The sequence below is a fragment of the Capra hircus genome, chromosome 24 (assembly GCF_001704415.2).
Source record: "Capra hircus breed San Clemente chromosome 24, ASM170441v1, whole genome shotgun sequence".
In the NCBI taxonomy this organism is placed as follows: domain Eukaryota; kingdom Metazoa; phylum Chordata; class Mammalia; order Artiodactyla; family Bovidae; genus Capra; species Capra hircus.
In genome coordinates this window covers 20,187,476-20,200,598 of record NC_030831.1, presented here as the reverse complement: position 1 = coordinate 20,200,598, position 13,123 = coordinate 20,187,476, and the positions used below count along the sequence as shown (strand labels likewise).

Below are 13,123 nucleotides of genomic sequence, written 5' to 3'. Positions count from 1 at the left end.
ACTGAACCTAGGCTTCCTGCATTGCGGGTGGATTCTTCACCATCTGAGCCACTAGGGAGGCCCAAGAATACAAGAGTGGGCAACCAATCCCTCCTCCAGGGCAACTTCCTGACCCAGGGATCAAACTGGGGTCTTCTGCATTGCAGGTGGATTCTCTACCAGCCGAGATACCCAGGATGCCCCCAAAATTAAAATAATAAATGTATTTTCTATGCATGGCAAGAAAAAGAAAAGTTAGAGAACATGTAGAGAAATCAGAACCCTCATACATCGCTGCTGGGACTTTAAAATTGAGGAGCATTGTAGAAAACACTTTGATAATTCCTCAATACATGAACACAGAATTACCACAAAACTTGTCAGTTCCACTCAAATGCTTTCAAGCAAATCTTACACACGTTATCATAACAACTCTATTCATAATATGCAAAAGGTGGGAAGAACCCAAATGTCCATGAACAGATGAAACAAAATGTAAAAAATCCATACAGTAGAATATAATTTAACCATAGGAAGGAATAAACTTCTTATCCATGCTACAGTGTGGATATACCTCAGTGACATCCTGCTCATTGAAGGTAGTCAGACATGAAAGACCATGTTGATGGAATCACGTTGTATGATTCTATTTATATAACTACCCAAAATAGACAAAGGACATTAAGTGGTTCACAGGGGCTGTGGGGGAAGGGAAAATGGAGAATGACTGCTTACTTGGTACAGGGTTTCCATTTATAGTAGTGAAAAGTTGTGGAACTAGAGCATTGCAGTGGTTACACAACATTCATTATAATGCACCCAATGCCAGTGAATTGTACGCATTGCATGCATGCATGCTAAGTCGCTTATGTTGTGTCTGACTCTTTGTGACCCCCATTGACTGTAGCCCACCAGGCTGCTCTGTCCATGGGATTCTCCAGGCAAGAATACTGGAGTGGGTTGTCATGCCCTTCTCCAGGGGATCCTCGCGACCCAAGGATCAAACCCGCGTCTCTTGTGTCTCCTGCTTTGGCAGGGAGGTTTTTTACCACTTAGCGCCACCTGGGAAGCCCCTAATTTTACACATTAAAATGGTAAATATGTTTTTTACCACAATTTTCTTTTTAAATAAATCAGAAAGTCTTTTCTCCCTTTGTTTCCTAAAAGAGTTTGTGTAAGAAACTGTTGGCCCCGCCATAGAAAGTCAACAAGGAGAAGTAGGGGTATGAAAAACTACATATGAGAGGTTTCGAGATTTTTAATAGGCCTGAAATGGCAGCAACAGTGTCCACTAGTTTTCCATGTAACCATACATAGTTACAAGGGAGAGCAGGGAATGTAGTCTAGCTGTGTGCATTGTGGTGGATAACTAGCAGCCTCTGTCACAGCAGCATTCTTCAAAATAGCCCCAAACCAGAAACACTCCAAATGCCCATTAGTCGCAAAGGAGATAAGAAGTCATAAATGCATGCAATAGAATACCGTATAGCAATGGAAACAGACTGCAGGTATGTAAACCGTCAACACAGACTCATCTCACAGACATAATGTTGAGCAAAAGAAGTCTCAAAAAGAATATATATATGTATATATATATTTCTCTTTGTATAAAGTTTTAAAGCATCAAAAGTAAGCCATTCTGGGATGCATACCTAAAGTGGTAAACCTATAAAGAAGAAAGGTAATAATTAAAAGACTAGTGGCTGGCTCTTGGAGGCAAAAAGAGATTGTAATCAGAGATGTGTATTGGTGATGCTTCCAGGTGGCATGCCGCCAGTACTTTTTCTTGATCTAGAAAGGGCTTACTTTGGTGTTTTCTTTAATGTTTATTCTTTAAACTATACTGAATACTATAATATAGCTCAGCTATTTTAAAAATGCAAAATGAAACAAAGGCCCAGAAATGGATTTTTCTTAAACATTGAACTCAAAGAAGTTCTCTTATCATAAGATGTTGATTGATGGATGAGCAGACATATCCCCAGTTCTGTATAAACAGGATATGATCCATTATATTCAATTCCATCTGTGTATGCAAAGATATATGTGTGTTTATTTACATAAATATATTCACATATATTTACATATGTATAAACATATGCCTTTATGTGTGAAAAGTATCAGCCTAATGGATGATAGTCTTAACGGCACTTTTGTTTTTAAAATGTGTACATTGTGTGTGTGTTAAGAGAGAGATATGTCATTCTATGAATATGCATTAACTATATGTAATTGTTGGTATACTTAATATTAAATTTTATAGAAGGAATAAATATTAAAAGCTGATATATAGCTTTCTGTAAACTTAATAAGAAATAGAGCTTAAAGAATTAACAAAAAGAGGTAAATTTGCCCTATGCTTTAGAGCAATCATTCTTAACTTTTTGGGGTCTCTTTCAGAATTTAATGAAAACTATGGTCCCTTGACCTAGAAAAATGAATGAGCATATATACATACATTATTGTGCCTGCAATTATGAAGGATTCCTCATATTTCTGTATATTTATGAAGAATATAGAAGTCACTGTACTCTATTAAAATTTCTTAAAAAAAAATTTCCCATCAAATATCAATTGTCTCAACCAAGTTTTTGCAAGAAGTATCAAAGCAGAGAATAAAAAGACTAATGTTCAAGTTTTGTGTAATAGTGACTAACAAGATATTTCTCTTATTACTACCAGGCATTTCTTCTTCCCCCTCGCCTCAGCCACAAATCCCTTCCAGTTGTTTCTCTTCCTATTATTATTATTCTTTTTTTAGATATTCAACACTTTATCATAAAATAGACTTCGTTTTAGATATTCCCCAGCTATAGGCTAATGTCAGTGTTGTGAGCACACTTAAGCTAGGCCAGGCTAAGCTCTGATGTTCATTTTAAGTGTGTTGTGTTTTTTTTAATTGGAGGATAATTGCTTTTCAATGTTGTGTTGGTTTCGGCCATACAACAGCACTAATCGGCTTTAAGTGCATGTGTATGTGTGTGTGTGTATATATACTCCCTCCCTGTTGAGCCTCCCTCCCACCCCCACCACCCGTCCCAGCCATCTTGGTTGTCACGGAGCACCCGGGTGGGCCCCCTGCGTTATTCAGCAGTTTCCCACCCCCACCCGTCCCAGCCATCTTGGTTGTCACGGAGCACCCGGGTGGGCCCCCTGCGTTATTCAGCAGCTTCCCACCCCCACCCGTCCCAGCCATCTTGGTTGTCACGCAGCACCCGGGTGGGCCCCTGTGTTATTCAGCAGCTTCCCACTATCTGTTTCACTCATGGCAGTGTATGTAGGTCAGTGCTGCTCGCTCAGTCCGTACTACCCTCTCCTTCCCCGCTGGGTCCGCAAGTGCATTCTCTACGTCTGTGTCTCTATTTCTGCCCTGCAGATAGGTTCACCAGTACCATTTTTCCAAATTCCATGTCTTCCCTTCCGTCACCCAGGATCGCACCCAGTAGTTGTAGTCATGGTGAACTGCTTTTCCTGCCTCCAATTCTCTCTGTTCCATTCTGTTCTAAGCTGATACAAGAATAATCTCTCCACAGACCAGTGTGGATTTTTTAAAATTGTTGCTGCTTTGTTTTATTTTTGAGCCCAACTAACACGGTGTCTAAGAGTTTGCAATTCAGAATCAAATCAACCTTAACTGCATTCAAAGCCCAGCCTTGTTCTGACCAGCCCTGTGTGATATTGGACAGGCTGCTTGCCCTTTTCGCAGTATCCACTTCTTTATCTATAAGACGAGGACAATAACATAATTTACTAACTGCTATAAAGATAAATAAAATAATGCAGGTGAAGTTATTTAAAGTGATTAGCAAAGGATATAGTGATGCTCAAGAACTATTTCCTGAATTTATTAAATATTTAGCTATAAGGTTTTTTAATTTAATGCTTTTGTGAACTCCATGCTCCCTGTTCCTTTCTTTCAAAATTCCACCTCCTGCATCAGATCTTCCCTAACCCTGAAGCTGGATATAATCTCTCCCACTTCTTAATTCCTCAGACTTTTCATATTATATTTCTCAGCAATATAGCATAATGGTGAAAACTCTAGGATCAAATGCTGGTCTTTTACTAGCTTTGTGACCTTGGGTGGTTCATTTAAGTCCCCTACAGTTTGTTTTCACCATCTGTAACTAGATATTAAGAAATAGTATATGTCACAAAGGGTTTTTATTTTGGATAAATGTAAGTAATGTTTAGAAGTGGCAAAACTATAGAGACAGAGCTGGAGGGGGATATGAGCAGAACAGTCAGAGAGAAGAGACTGACTATAAATGGGTATAAGGAAACCTTTTGGAGTGATGAAATACTTTAAAATTGAATGACAAAAGCAAACGCATGACACAAATATTAAAAACTGGCTATGTAAATTTACCACTGTTTATCAAACTGTACACTTAGAGGGATACATTTTATGGTATTTAAATTATACTTCAATGAAGCAATTTTTTTTAAAAAGGAAAATGAATATATGGTATATGGAAAAGGCTTAGAACAGTAACAGGCCCATACTGAGCACTGTTATCTATTGGCTGTTATTAATACCTTATAATGTTTTATACTGCCTTGAGTTATTTATGGTTCTTCACCAGATTGTTCACTGTCTCATTTCTTACTCACATCTTCCTTCCCCTCCATAAACTAAGCCTGAATTTAATCCTGGTACTAGCCCCTGTGCATCATTAGGTACTTACTTGGTCAACATTTACTGACTCATGCATTATATGAACTGATGGAGTTTATGTCCACTATTAGAAAGTACTGGTTTGGGCTGAGGGTCCCACAGGTTTGTGTATAAGAAGTCTGAACTGTGCTTTTGGCCAGCTGGTTTTTTACATCTCTACATGATAGAGAACAGTCAGTATTGAGTATGGCTTTTAAATACCAGGATCTTGGTAATTGTTTTGATGCTAATCTCCACAGATGTAAGACTCTTTATGCAGGCCTGGTTTTCTCCGGTCACAGCTAAACCCTGCCATTCCCTGAGTTAGCATATGGTATTCCTGATCTGGTATTCCTAACACACCAAAGCTGTCTTTTCAGATCTTTTGAATATTCACCATTTCCTCAAAGAGATAGTGACTCTTCCCAAATAACTTCTTCCACAGTTTGGGCAACAGTTTCCTAGGAACCAGAAGAAAATTGTGAATGAGATTCTCATAGTCTTCCAAGAAAAATACAAGAATGTTTTGTGTATTTTTGGAATACACAAAATATTCCACATAATATTATATGGAAAATAGCATTAAGAAGAAGGAGGGAGAAGGATAAAATGGCGGAGTGGCAGCATGTGGAGTTCACATCTTCCCACAAAGGCATCAAGAATACATCTACAAATGGAACAGTTCTCGCAGAGCACCTACTGAACACTGGCAGAGGACCCTGGACACCTGAAAGGACAGGAAAAGATGAAAGAGAGAAAAGGAAAGAAGAGGAAGCAGGACAGGATCTGTGGGTCTGGGTTGAGGGGGTGAGGAACTGGAGGAGAGGAGAGGTTCCTGCACCCAGGGGATCCTCCTCACTGTGGGGAGATCAGCTGAGGCAGAAGGGGGGACTTGGGTTCTGGAGGAGAGTGCCACAGCCGGTCTGTGGCAGGCGGGACAGAGCGAGATGTTCACAGGCGGGCTATGCATAACCCTGCGCGCCTCAGCCTCAGACGTGTGTCTGCCAGTGTGGACAGGGGGACTGGTGTGTAACGTGGGGTTTGGAGAGCAGACCCCTACAAGAGGAGGACTGCTGTTGGCTGCCCGGAGGCAGCCTGAGGGGATAGGAGTGAGGAGCTCCACAACCAGGAATGCTGCTGGAAGAAGCCCAGAATGCTGTAGAAGTGAAGCGCCACTGTTGAGTGAGGCATGAAGGGCAGAGCTGCCGTCACAGCCTCATCCCAGTCGGCTGCTGCCTCCCCCGCTCCTGCCTGGGTGAGCACACGCACCCCAGCCAGTTGCCACCTCTCCCCCCTCCCTCCAAAGCGCCAATGCATCTCAGTCGCTGCCTCTGCCCCCTCTCACTTAGGTGGGGAGCAGATGCCTGTGGGTGGCCCACGCACAGAGGTGAGGCTGAAACCCAAGCTGAACCCCAGGGACTATGCAAGGAAGGAAGAAGGTCTGAAATCTCTCCCTGCTGCTGCATGAACCACAGATTAAATAGCTGTGACCATCTTCATAAACTCAGCACCTGCGGAACAGCTGAATGGACAAGTGCCCCCACAACTGAGACAGATCTGGTTGTAGCAGCTGTGGAACTTGTCAGCACTACAGTCAGGAGTGGACCAAGTCAGTCTGAGCTGCGCCTATAGTGCCTGCAGTGGGTCCAGATCCAGGATTCCTGCAATCCTGAGACCCAATTTGAGTGGATTTATGCTGGCGGCCCAGTGAAGACAAAGCCTGATAAGACACCAGGGCCAACTGCTGGCATACACACTGTTACAGTGGGGCTGAGAGCAGTGCCAGCAACACAGTAACTTCGGAGCTCACACAGCAGGTGAAAAATGACACAAGAAAGCATACCCACAGATGAATAGCGCCGGAGGAGGAATTCTCAGTGTCTTCTCTCCCCGTGGGAGTGCCCCAAACCTGCACCACAGATGAGAAGCACAGCAAGAATAAGATCTGGGGCCTCTACTACAGCAGCTCGGGAGCAGACCCTGCCCCTGACAGAGCAGTGACAACTACAGAGTGAAGGGGGGCCCCCCCAAGCTCAATATCCAGGGCAGGCTCTGGTCACCGCACCAGCCAAACCCCCACATCAAGAGGATAATGGCCAGCATACGCTGAGGAAAGAGGTGGCAAACATTCATACTAAAAACAGCCCTCTCACCAAGCAATACACACACGCGTTAAAATAGCCCTCTAAGGCTGTCTGAGGGTCTGGAATTGGGTGGAAGAACTGCCAACATTTAGTCTTGAAGTTCAGCAGGGCTTAGGTAAAAGCTCCACAGGGCTGGGGGAAACAGAGACTCCACTCTTGGAGGGCACACACAAGATTTTACATTCACTAGGACCTAGCAGAAAGCAATACCTCCATAGGAACCTGGGTTTAGGGGTCTTGGAGGATCTCTTAGAGAGACAGAGATTAACCATAGCTCACTGTGGAGACAAGGACATTGTTAGCGGAGGCATCGGGGAGTATTAATCTGTGTGAGCTCTCTCAGGGGTCCCCATTTGGAACCACTCAACAACCTGCAGGTTCCAGTATTGGAATGCCTCCAGTCAAGCAACCAGCAAGACAGGAACACAGCCCTACCCATCAGCAGACAGGCTGCCTAAAGTCATCCTGAGCTTACCCCATCCCCAACACATTCCCTGACACAGCCCTGCCCACTAGAAGGACAAGACCCAACTCTGCCCACCACAGGGCACCAGTCCCTTCCACGAGGAAGCCTGCACAAGCCCCTGGACGCACCTCACCCACCAGGGGACATACACCAGAAGCAAGAGGCACTACGATTCTGCAGCCTGTGGAAAGGAGACCATAAACACAGTAAGTTAGACAAAACGAGTCAACAGAGAAATATGTCTGTGTTACAGACAAAGGAACAAGATAAAAACCTACAGGAACAACTAAATAAAGAGGAGATAGACAATCTACCTGAAAAAGCATCAAAATAATAATAATAAAGATCCAAAATCTTGGAAAAAGAATGGAGACACAGGCCAACAAGGTACAAGAAATGTTTAACAAAAAGATAGAAGATTTAAAGAACAAACAGAGATAAACAACACAATAACTGAAATGTGAAATACACTAGAAGGAATCAGTAGTAGAATAACTGAGGCATAAGAGCAAAGAAGTGAGCTGGAAGACAGAGTGGTGGAAATCACTGCTGCAGAAAAGAATAAAGAAAAAGAATGAATAGAAATGAGGACAGTCTCAGAGACCTCTGGGACAACGTTAAACACACCAACATCTGCATTATAGGGGTCCCAGGAGACAAAGGGCCTAAAGAAATATTTGAAGAGATCATAACATGGGAAAGGAAATAGTCACATCCAGGAAGCTCAGAGAGTCCCACACAGTATAAACCCAAGGGGAAACATGCCAAGACACATACTGATCAAATTAACAAAAATTAAATACAAAGAAAAAAATATTAAAACTAGTAGATAACATACAAGGTAATACCTATAAGGTTATAAGCTGATTTTTCAGCAGAACCTCTGCAGGCCAGAAGAGAGTGGCATGCTTTATTTGACAGCAAAAGAGACACAGAATGTATCTCACAGAATGTTCTATGTATAGAACAGTCGTTTGGACTCTGTGGGAGAGGGAGAGAGTGGGATGATTTGGGAGAATGGCATTGAAACATGTATAATATCATATAAAAAACGAATCGCCAGTCTAGGTTTGATGCAGAATACAAGATGCTTGGAGATGGTGCACTGGGATGACCCAGAGAGATGGTATAGGGAGGAAAGTGGGAGGGGGGTTCAGGATTGGGAACACATGTACACCCGTGGCGGATTCATGTTGATATATGGCAGAACCAATACAGTATTGTAAAGTAAAATTTAAAAATAATAAAGTGATGAGAGGGAAAAACGTACAACCTAGAATACTCTACCCAGCAAGGCATTCATTTAGATTGTACAGAGAAATCAAAAGCTTTACAGACAAGCAAAATCTAAGAGAATTCATAACCACCAAACAGCTTTACAACAAATGCTAAAGAAACTTCTCTAGGCAGGGTAAAAAGAAAACAAAAAGAGACCACAGCTATAATAGAAACAAGAAAATTAAAAATGGGAAAGCTCGTTTGCCTGGTAAAGGCAAACATACAGTAAATGTGGGAAATCATCCACACACAAATATGATATGGTACATATAGATAATGGAATATTACTGAGCCATAAGAAAAGAAAAATAATGCCATTTGCATCAACATGGACCTGGAGATTGTCATACTGAGTGAAGTAAGTCAGAGAGAGAAAGACACATATCATATGATACTATGTATATGTGGAATCCTTAAAAAATGACACAGATGTACTTATTTACAAAACAGAAATAAAGTCACAGATATAAAAAACAAACTTATGTTTTACTAGGGGGGAAAGCAGAAGCAGAGGGGAGGGATAAATTGGGAGATTGGGATTGACATATACACACTGCTATGTATAAAATGGATAACTAATAAGGACCTACTGTGTAGCACAGGGAACTGTTCTTAGTCCTCCATAATGACCTATTAGAAAAGAATCTAAAAGAGTAGAGTTATGAATATGTAACAACTGATGCACTTTGCTGTTTGGCAGAAACTAACACAGCATTATAAGTCAACTCTACTCCAATAAAATTTTTTAAAACATTTTTAAAAAATGAAACAGTAGCCAGAGCTTTTCCTATAAAAAGCATCTATCAAAAAAGAAGTAAGATGAGATGATCTGCAAGGTCTTTCCGGCTTTATCATCAGAATTTGATACATGAAAAAGCTCAGTTACATTTTTAATAAATTAAAAGTTGGAAATTTTTGTTCAAAATGTTTTTTAAAAGAGGAGAAAATTATTAAATAAGTAATAATAAAACAAATAAAAGATTTTTTCTTTCCATGCCATGTTATTACTTAGCACTCCAAAAGTAAAACGTAATTACCAACTAAACCTTGCTTGTTAGAAACGGAAACCAAATTAGCCCCAGAATGGTTAGTTGAGCATCTTGTTTTAGCCCAATGTTGAGTTCTTTAAAAGAAGCATTCACAATTTATGCCTACCTTGAAAGTTTTTTTGGGGTAGAATCAATTTAATTTGGAGGGCTTAAAGGTACAAATTTTCTATTTTCTATTTTGTCAAGGAGAGGAAAGAACTTTTCTTAAGACAGTTAAAAGGAGCAAAATAAAGCAATCTACTTTCTTGGTCGTTTTTACCCTAAACGCAAATCATCAGGACTTTAATAATCAGGTTTACCAACCAGATCTCTAATTAGTCTGTTATTGCACAAATCCACATATTTAAAATCAAGATATTGTGGACCACTGGTGTTTACAAAACCAAAACAACCCACCGAGCTTTCCATCTGCCATTGTTGCATTTCAGAGGGGAAGACAGCTTACTTCTAAAGCTTGGGGATTCCTGTAATCTCTCATATATTATTCATGATAGACTCTTGCATTTTCTTTTATTGAATGCCCGAATTAGTTCCTTTATTGTACATGCAGGGACAGTGGCAGAAGTTCGAAAAGATGCATCTACGTCTCCTATGACAACAGGGAGCCAGAAGGAGCTTGTAACCCCAGCTACATCATCATCCCAACATGACAGCTCCCGGTGAGTTTCAGGGATTCTTTGCTTTGCCATTCTCCAGGTGAGAACTTTTGCTGAGTTATTTAATAAAAAGTGAAAAATCTTAACAATTCTTAATGTCTCCAACTCAAGAGAGAGGCCCTTATTTGGAATCATCTAGATACGACCAGGTAGAACCCCTGGAACCCTTTCCTTTATCCATGCATGTCCTTAATTGGTAATGGTAATTGACAGGGTTTCCATAGAAACACAGAGCTAATCCTACCTTTCATCAGAAAATGTTTAGGAGCAGGTCCTACCCAATTTATCCTGAAATGGTTATACACTTGGACTATAAACTTAACTTACTGAATCAATTGATACTGAAAACCGTAGTGGGTTTTGTACTACAGTTAAATGACTGTCAATATTTACTTATACCAGAGACATTTGAGGAGCTAATACTTTGATTGGCCTTTTCTACAGTCAAGAAAAGAAATACGTTATTAAAATTTCTCATGTCTAATAAGCCAACTCCTATATTATACATTTAAGGCTGAATATATAAACATTAACACCCAAAGGGCATGTTTGTGTTTCCTTGGGGATATGATTTTTTAAGCACTTAAAATCCTAGCATCTTATCCAATAAATATAGATTTTAAGACTTAATTTTAAAGAACTTTTGGGAAATGACTCAGCACAGAGGATAATAGTAATGGAGGAGTTAAGGTAAAGAAGAAAGGCAATCAGGGTTTTCAAATGAATTTTCCTATCTTTGATGCAAAGATCTTGGATCAGATCTTTAACACTACTCTAATGTGTTTCTGATAATTGCACTTCAATTTCGTGAGAGGCATAAAAAAGAAGAATAAAATGTTTCCCCAGTAAGCGTTTTATAGAACATCCTCAGCACACATTTTCTGAAATGACCATATCAACTTTGTGGAGTTTTATAAGCCCAGGTTAAAATCACAGTGAAGACTCATATCTACAGACCTTAAAAAAAGGATTCTTTCTCTGTTACTTCTTAATACTGCACATCAGCTAAATACAGATTCTCAGAAGCTTCTTAAATAATGAGCATTTGGCTAAATAAAACAATCTGCAGCAGCCCAGATTTTATCCTTAGAAGTGCATGATGGCATATTATAGGTCTGCAATACAAAGTGCAGAGTTGAAAAAAAAGATTCAGTACTATGAAAATCAGTTACCAAGAAAGCACAGTGGTTGCTTTCCAGATTTCAGAATCAAGATTATTTGAATTCTTTTTATTTCAAAGTGTAGAAAAGGAATTTTTATAGAGTACTTTTACATATAAGCTTTTAATGCAATAGGAAAGCCTGTTATTCTTCATTCCAAGAAACCTTTGACAGTACTGAGAAGAACAAGAATAAAAGCCCTTTCCCTGTCTACCCAAAATTCCAAGAATTGTCAAGACCTGCAGAAAAGGATGGGGATGGAACAGGGGCTGTGGGGGACAGTTTTTCCTTTGTTCTCTGGAAAGTGCTAACACCTAGGACAGTCCCATATGGGCCCATGTGCAGGTGATAAAACCCAGCATGGCAAAGTCATCTTTCTCATTCGCAGCGTAGGTTGTTAATTGTTCTCTGCTGCCTGTCAGTATAATGTGAAATTTTCATTCCCCATTCAAGATGGGAAAAGTTGTGGCTGAAAATGTTAACATTTGCATTTTTATTTGTTGATTTATTTAAAGGACAGCCTCTCCTACAGCAATCCATCACTTGGTGACACCCCGAATATGAATAATGTATTGTAGACTTGCGGTTACAATGTGTAATAAGTGCTAGAGACAGTAAGGGAATGTTAACTATGTTGCAAATGTAATATTTATTGACGCGTAAAGTTTATTGCTTTCGAGGTTCAATAATACTGACCATAGGACATTAATATCACTTATCCTGATTTTAGCAGGGCACCTTTGTGTGTGAAAATATTCATCTGTCTCATGCTAACAAAATAAATATGTAATTTACAGCACAAGCAAAGAGGGCTTTATAGTTTTCTGTGCTGATAGTGGCAATGCCTCTGTCTTTCTATTTTACGTCTGGCCTCCAACACTGATCACACACTCCTTAGGTGTCCAAGAAAGCAGGCACAGTGGGCATCTTGGCACAAGAAGGTGGCACCACTGAACTAAACAGTACCATGCATTTCTGCTGGACCAGAACAGGTAACACCCCTAGACCATTACACCTGAAGAGAGGACTGGAGGGACTTTTCTCCCCGTCATTCCCGATACCAGTGGGTAGCTGCACCTTTGCTCACAAAGCTGAATAAATACTTTTCCTGACACAATTCTGAGTCAGACTTTACCCAATTCAGCTTGATCTTCTGGTCTCCAGTGTGGAGCCAGAGCTGGGCAAGTTACCAGTGAATTTGTTATGAGCAGAAATGTTGCTGATAATTAACCCTTTTGGGCCTTCTAGAATTAGTTGTGTCTGTTGCCAGCATAAAGATCATATAAGAAATATCTGAGATCCAGAGCAGAAGAAGTAATGTTAATTAGCAACCATCAGCTGTAATTGTCATCCCCATTAAGATGCAGAATTATGTATTTCTTCGTTATAAATAACCTTTCTAATTGTACTTGATGTATGCCAATTTAATCAAAAAGCATACTTGCAACAGGCAGATATTTGCATTAATGTAGCTTTGAATCTTCAAATCTTTTATTTTAGATTTGAGGAGAAAAGTCTATTACATGCTGTATATTTTTTAAGTGTTGGTATCTTTTTCTAGTCAGATATGTATATCTGGAACATTTTATATTAAAATGACAGTATCTTGTGAAGCTGTCCATTGAAACAGAAGTCTTGTCACTTTTTAAAGTATTGGTGGAGTTTCCCTCGGTCTTATGACAACTCAGTGATGATTGTTCTAAACTGATAAACAAAGACAAACACCAGGCCTGC

At 40.1% G+C, this 13,123-nt stretch overlaps 1 protein-coding gene across 3 annotated transcripts in view; it reads left to right on the top strand.

Annotated features, from left to right (window-relative positions):
* The window catches only part of KIAA1328 (KIAA1328 ortholog), a 433,299-nt gene that overhangs the window by 361,668 nt on the left and 58,508 nt on the right, over positions 1 to 13,123 (top strand). For 2 of the 3 annotated variants that reach the window (XM_018039479.1, XM_018039481.1), the window contains one exon: positions 10,124 to 10,232. The exons of the other annotated variant lie outside the window; for it this stretch is intronic. In XM_018039479.1, coding sequence (XP_017894968.1) covers positions 10,124 to 10,232 — 109 coding nt within the window. The remainder of the gene's footprint in view (positions 1 to 10,123; positions 10,233 to 13,123) is intronic. 3 annotated transcript variants of the gene reach the window in all.